Below are 6,375 nucleotides of genomic sequence, written 5' to 3'. Positions count from 1 at the left end.
ATTTTTTGGTGGGGGGCGGTGAGGGACCTGGATAAGGGCTAGGGGGGCGCTGGCCCAAAAAAGGTTGAGAAACACTGCTCTAGACCAAATAGAATATATAATGATAATAAAATAGAATATTTTGCAGTGTCATTAAAATATCCTCTACACTTGGACTAATTTAGGGAAATTTATAATATTTGTTTTGTGAGAACAAATAATAATTGCAACACCGGTGTCAAAAAAAATTCTGTCTGAAAAGGAGTTTTTTCCTCCTTATTAATGAATGTTTTCAATGTGCGGTTTTATTCCTGCAATAAAAGATACAAGAAAGTCTTTTTTTGCATTAGAGTTTCCACAAGTCCTTATTACTGGAACCAGTAAGAATGTAGAGCAGTGTAGTTGAATTAGACTTTACTCTGGCTTTAAACCCAACAGTCTGTTTTGCTTACTGCAAAACCTCCCTCACTCTATATGAATAACAAACTGATGCATTTTGACACCTGCATCCCAACACAACCCCACAGATAATGCAAACACACTACAATAGTGGCGAATGCATTGATTAAGATAAAAATTTATACCACAAAATATAACTCCATGTTTCAATTTTTCACTCTCAGATTGGTTGCGTTTGCTTTCTCCTTTTAGTTCCTTATCCTTTTTTATTTACATTTCCTGCTAGTGACTCTGTTATATGATGCCTCCTCTATCTGTTTCAGTGCTATCAGCAAAACTGAAAGAAAACAAGAAGAACTGGTTTGCTCCCAGTCCTTATGTGGAAGTGACGGTCGACGGGCAATCCAAGAAAACGGAGAAATGCAACAGCACTCACAGTCCCAAATGGAAACAGCCACTCACCGTGTAAGTCAGCATAACTGAAGACTCATGTGACATTGTTTCACAGATATTACCAGGACTTCACTTCAGTGACTAGTCAGGCAAAAATTGGCACGTTATGTTTTGGATTTACTCAGCTTTAGGAGGCAGTGCTAAAGCTGCATAAGGCAGCTTAGGAGTAATGCGTAAGTAATGCCTTTCGCATTACTCTCCTTGAAGGCTTAAATGTTACCTATCAGGTGTTTCTGAAAACAAGTCTGCAGTTCTTGAAAACTATTATTAATCTATTTCCAGGGTTGACTGAAAAACAGCAATTTTCTTTGGATTAGTTTTTTTTTCTAAAACAAAACTATGAGCTCAGAAAGTTTTATGGAAATTTTAGTGCCGCTTTCTTCTGCTGCTGGAGTAAAGTCCTCTCGCATGTTTCTTTGCAGGAGACTAATGACAACTTTGTTATGAAAAACAAAGCACAAAGCACAGCTTTAACTATAGCAGACAACTTCTTGGGAACAAAAATCTTTATGGGGAAAAAACTTTAATCGCATCTCTACTAACGAACTACAAAAAATGGCTGAGAGGGGTGGAGTGAAACGCTTTGTGACCTGGAGGTGGGCGGGGCTGGAAATGCACTGTTTGCATTTAAAGGGACGGCACCAAAATGAGTTTCTCTCAGAAAAACCTCAGAACAGGAATGAAAAGGACTGGAGTGATAATGAGGAATTCAGACCAAAGCATCACAGTTCCACTTTATTACTGAATGATTTAAGTGGGAAAAGGATTTAAAACCATGAGATGTCCAATCCACTGTAGACATACTTGACATAAATTCCTATTAAACTTTATTTTTTATGTTTTTAAAAGGATTTTGAAAATGTTGGGCTCTTTATATTACAAATAGACAAACTCTGTCACAATGTTTTTTTTTTTTTTTTTTGCATGTCTAGCCTTAGCATTTAAACAATGCATGGTGCCAAACAGGCCTCAGTTTTTCATTATATTAAAGAGCTCTTCTACAGTTTCTTTTAGAGCCTTGACAACAGAAGCATGTATGTTCTAAGGGAGGTAATTGGAGCCATATATTCACAATTTATTTTCCTGGTGCTGGTCAAACAGCTGTCATGGTGATAATTATAGACGCTCTATGTCCTTGAATAGTCTGACTATTAGCCAGAGGAACATGTATGTAGATGTTTTAGATGATCCAGGTAAATCACCTGCAATATGTTTTACCTGAAGCCTAGTATCGATACATTTGTGCAGACCAAGTATCCTGTTTGCTATAAAACTTTATTTTTATAATAAAGAAAATGATACAAGGACTCTTGAGGGTCTCTAAAAAGCAGAAGCTTTGTTTCTGGATTTATTAAAACATTTTGCCTCAACAGGATTGTGACTCCATTCAGCAAACTCGTGTTTCGTGTGTGGAGCCACCAGACCTTGAAGACAGACGTGTTTTTAGGTATGGCCATGCTGGACATCAGCGAGACTCTCAAGTCCAACAACATGAAAAGTGAGTAGTTGGAATTAGGGCTGTTGTAAACAAATATTTTAGTAGTTGAGTAATCTATCGATTATTCTTACGATTGATCGGGTAAAATAAAACATTGGTAAATCTAGCATAACAGCAGAGTTAATATCAGATATCAACATCAATCCAATTTTTTGCATTTGAGCTTCTCTAACAATTACTTTTTTGTAGTTTAGAAAATTAACCTGTAACAATAATGGCTCACTTTCTAAGTTAACCAGAAGAAAAGTTATACAAAAATCTGAAATTATATTCAATTTAATAATAAAGAGGCAGGCTCACAAATACACTTATAAAAATAATGTCAACACTCCAGCTTTGTGTTTTATGTTTTCGTCTCAGTCAGTCTAACAGATGAACTCTCATCTTGCCCAGACATTTATAGCTTTTGTGTTCATGTTAGCGATGTGATTTGACTTCTTAGTTTGTTGCACACAGAAACTCATCTACCAGCTACGTGCCGCCACGACGAGCTCCGCCACCTATTTGTTGCGACCGGGGTGATGTGAAATTAATTTTTTGGTTCGTCCGTAAAGCTAAACTTGCGTTAATTATTTAATGCGCAGCTGCCCGCAGTGTTAATATCCGCTCGCCTGTATAAATACACTTTCACCCACTGTTCGCTTTGAACCGGCCACAAGGCAGCAGCTCCAGGAGGAGAAAAGCTCCAGGCATTGCGCCAGTCATTTTAAGGATGCTTATTGGTTCCCCGAAAAATTACAAAAGCCTGGACATAATCATGACTCAATAAAATCCTCCCAGGCCAAACTTGAAAGCTGGACGTTATGCTGCTAACACTTAGCTTTCGTCAGCAACTCAGGCGGAAGTGAGAGCACTGTGCAACGCAAGTAATAACCCGGCCGGAACATGGTGCGCTAAATAATAAAATATAATTTAACGAAGCTTCGAGGCAGGTAAACGGACCACCAGAGTTCTACACACCTGAGGAAGCAACTCTGCTGTTGCAGACAGAGATGTGTCTGAAACATGCAGGCGCATGTCAATAGACTTGAGAAATTAAGCATACTTGTGTTAGAGTCCACACCTAAATCTCAATGAAATCTGATAGTGAAACTTGAAACCTTTGAATAGTGATGTTCACACTCGGCCTGTCAAAATTTTGCTAGGCGATAAATTGACCCAAAAGTTATTGTGATAAACGATAATATTGTTGTTTTGTGACAATTTTCAAGTAATGGCATAATAACGCAAGAACATATTCTCAAAGATCAATAAACTTTAAAGTCTAATAAATATTAACACTGCAACTGGAAGACATTTTAAATATCTAAAATAAACAGAAACAACAAATAAAATGAGTTATGAAGTCTCTGCAAACAAAACTGTCCTTCAAAACCGATCTAGTTGGGCCAAAGCACTAGACTGGATGATCATGTGAATGGAAATTATTGAGCTTGTTTTCATTTATTATGTGGTTTATTGATTTATTGCTTATTGCCACAGGTCTAGTTCACACATCCTTTGTATCCAACCTGACTGACCTGGAGATGTTTTGCTAAGAAGAATGGACAAAGATGTCCGCTGTAAAATTTCAAAGCTGCTGGAGATGCACCTCAAAAGATTTGCACCTCAAAACTGTTTGGTAGCAATAAGGGTCAAAATACAAAAGCATACCAAATTTTTCAGATTCAGTTTATAAAAACTATTTTAATGTCGACTAACCTAATCAAAATGAGGTATTATTTTGCAGGTCTATTAGTGAAAAACTTGATAGAATATGCAAAAGCTGAAGGTTTCTGAATACTTTTTCAGTGTTGATGTGCTTTGTTTTCTAAGGCCTGCAAAGCTTTTTGGAGCATTTGAGAGCATCAGATTGCATAAACAGAATTTTTTATCAGTTTGTAGCAAAATGCTTGGCTCTAGTATGTGAAACTAAACTGCATACAGGTCCTTCTAAAAAAAATTAGCATATTGTGATAAAGTTCATTATTTTCCATAATGTAATGATAAAAATTAAACTAATATATTTTAGATTCATTGCACACCAACTGAAATATTAAGGGTCTTTTATCGTTTTAATACTGATGATTTTGGCATACAGCTCATGAAAACCCAAAATTTCTATCTCAAAGAATTAGCATATTTCATCCGACAAATAAAAGTGCTTTAATACCAAAAAAGTAAACTTCAAATAATTATGTTCAGTTATGCAATCAATACTTGGTCGGGAATCCTCTTGCAGAAATGACTGCTTTAATGTGGCGTGGCATGGAGGCAATCAGCCTGTGGCACTGCTGAGGTGTTATGGAGGGCCAGGATGCTTCGATAGCGGCCTTAAGCTCATCCAAAGTGTTGGGTCTTGGATCTCTCAACTTTCTCTTCACAATATCCCACAGATTCTCTATGGGGTTCAGGTCAGGAGAGTTGGCAGGCCAATTGAGCACAGTAATACCATGGTCAGTAAACCGTTTACCAGTGGTTTTGGCACTGTGAGCCAAAACCACAGTGCCAAAACCACAGGTAGTGCTGAAAAATGAAATTTTCATCTCCATAAAGCTTTTCAGCAGATGGAAGCATGAAGTGCTCCAAAATCTCCTGATGGCTAGCTGCATTGACCCTGCCCTTGATAAAACGCAGTGGACCAACACCTGCAGCTGACCTGGCACCCCAGACCATCACTGACTGTGGGTACTTGACACTGGTCTTCTGGCATTTTGGCATTTCCTTCTCCCCAGACTTCCTCCAGACTCTGGCACCTTGATTTCCGAATGACATGCAAAGTTTGCTTTCATCCGAAAAAAGTACTTTGGACCACTGAGCAACAGTCCAGTGCTGCTTCTCTGTAGCCCAGGTCAGGCGCTTCTGCCGCTGTTTCTGGTTCAAAAGTGGCTTGACCTGGGGAGCGCGGCACCTGTAGCCCATTTCCTGCACACGCCTGTGCACGGTGGCTTTGGATGTTTCTACTCCAGACTCAGTCCACTGCTTCCACAGGTCCCCCAAGGTCTGGAATCGGCCCTTCTCCACAATCTTCCTCAGGGTCTGGTCACCTCTTCTCGTTGTGCAGCGTTTTCTGCCACACTTTTTCCTTCCCACAGACTTCCCACTGAGGTGCCTTGATACCCTGTTCCCAGAGTGAGGTGCATTCTGAGAACAGCCTATTCGTTCAGAAATTTCTTTCTGTGTCTTACCCTCTTGCTTGAGGGTGTCATTGATGGCCTTCTGGACAGCAGTCAGGTCGGTAGTCTTAACCATGATTGCGGTTTTGAGTAATGAACCAGGCTGGGAGTTTTTAAAAGCCTCAGGAATCTTTTGCAGGTGTTTGAGTTACTTTGTTGGTTCAGATGATTAAGTTAATTGCTCGTTCAGAGAACCTTTTCATGATATGCTAATTTTTTGAGATGGAAATTTTGGGTTTTCATGAGCTGTATGCCAAAATCATCAGTATTAAAACGATAAAAGACCTGAAATATTTCAGTTGGTGTGCAATGAATCTAAAATATGACAGTTTAATTTTTATCATTACATTATGTAAAATAATGAACTTTATCACAATATGCTATTTTTTTGTAGAGGACCTGTAGTTCATAAGGAATGTGAAAGATTCACACCAGTTTTTCTGAAATAGTTCTTCTTTCCATGTGCTTCTAGCTGAAGTTGGATCTTATGTCCATGCTTGGAGTATGTTGCAGCTGCATCTCTTGGTGACAAGTTGAGTAGTTTTGGAAACTAATCCAGTAGTGGAAAAACATGCAATAAAAACAGCTTGAATTTCTTGCAGATTTCAGGCTGTAGTCATCATTTCTGGTATGTTAGTCATTGAGAAGTCTACCTGGGTTTTTGCATAGCTACACTCATTCCAGCAGTGCTGATGGTTAACTTGTGGTGCAAATTACATACCGATTGATGTTCCATGTCAAAGCAGAAAAACTCAGTTGTCAGAATAGCTTTTAGTCCAGATGATGCATCTTCTTTGTGTACTTTACAAACAAGCTCCTGATTGAACCTGCAACAATAAGAATCCTCCTAGGCAGAAGCAGCCCAGTAATCTTTTTTTTCTTGTTCCTCTC

At 38.7% G+C, this 6,375-nt stretch overlaps 1 protein-coding gene across 1 annotated transcript in view; it reads left to right on the top strand.

Moving 5' to 3' along the window:
- LOC103156105 (E3 ubiquitin-protein ligase Itchy-like) overlaps positions 1–6,375 on the top strand; it is a 54,486-nt gene that overhangs the window by 8,656 nt on the left and 39,455 nt on the right. The window contains exons 3-4 of the mRNA XM_007578028.2: positions 702–843; positions 2,205–2,329. Coding sequence (XP_007578090.1) covers positions 702–843; positions 2,205–2,329 — 267 coding nt within the window. The remainder of the gene's footprint in view (positions 1–701; positions 844–2,204; positions 2,330–6,375) is intronic.

Source organism: Poecilia formosa, unplaced genomic scaffold, assembly GCF_000485575.1.
Source record: "Poecilia formosa unplaced genomic scaffold, Poecilia_formosa-5.1.2 Scaffold464, whole genome shotgun sequence".
NCBI lineage: Eukaryota > Metazoa > Chordata > Actinopteri > Cyprinodontiformes > Poeciliidae > Poecilia > Poecilia formosa.
Note: the sequence above shows the minus strand (reverse complement) of the source record. Positions and strands in the feature narration are given on the sequence as shown.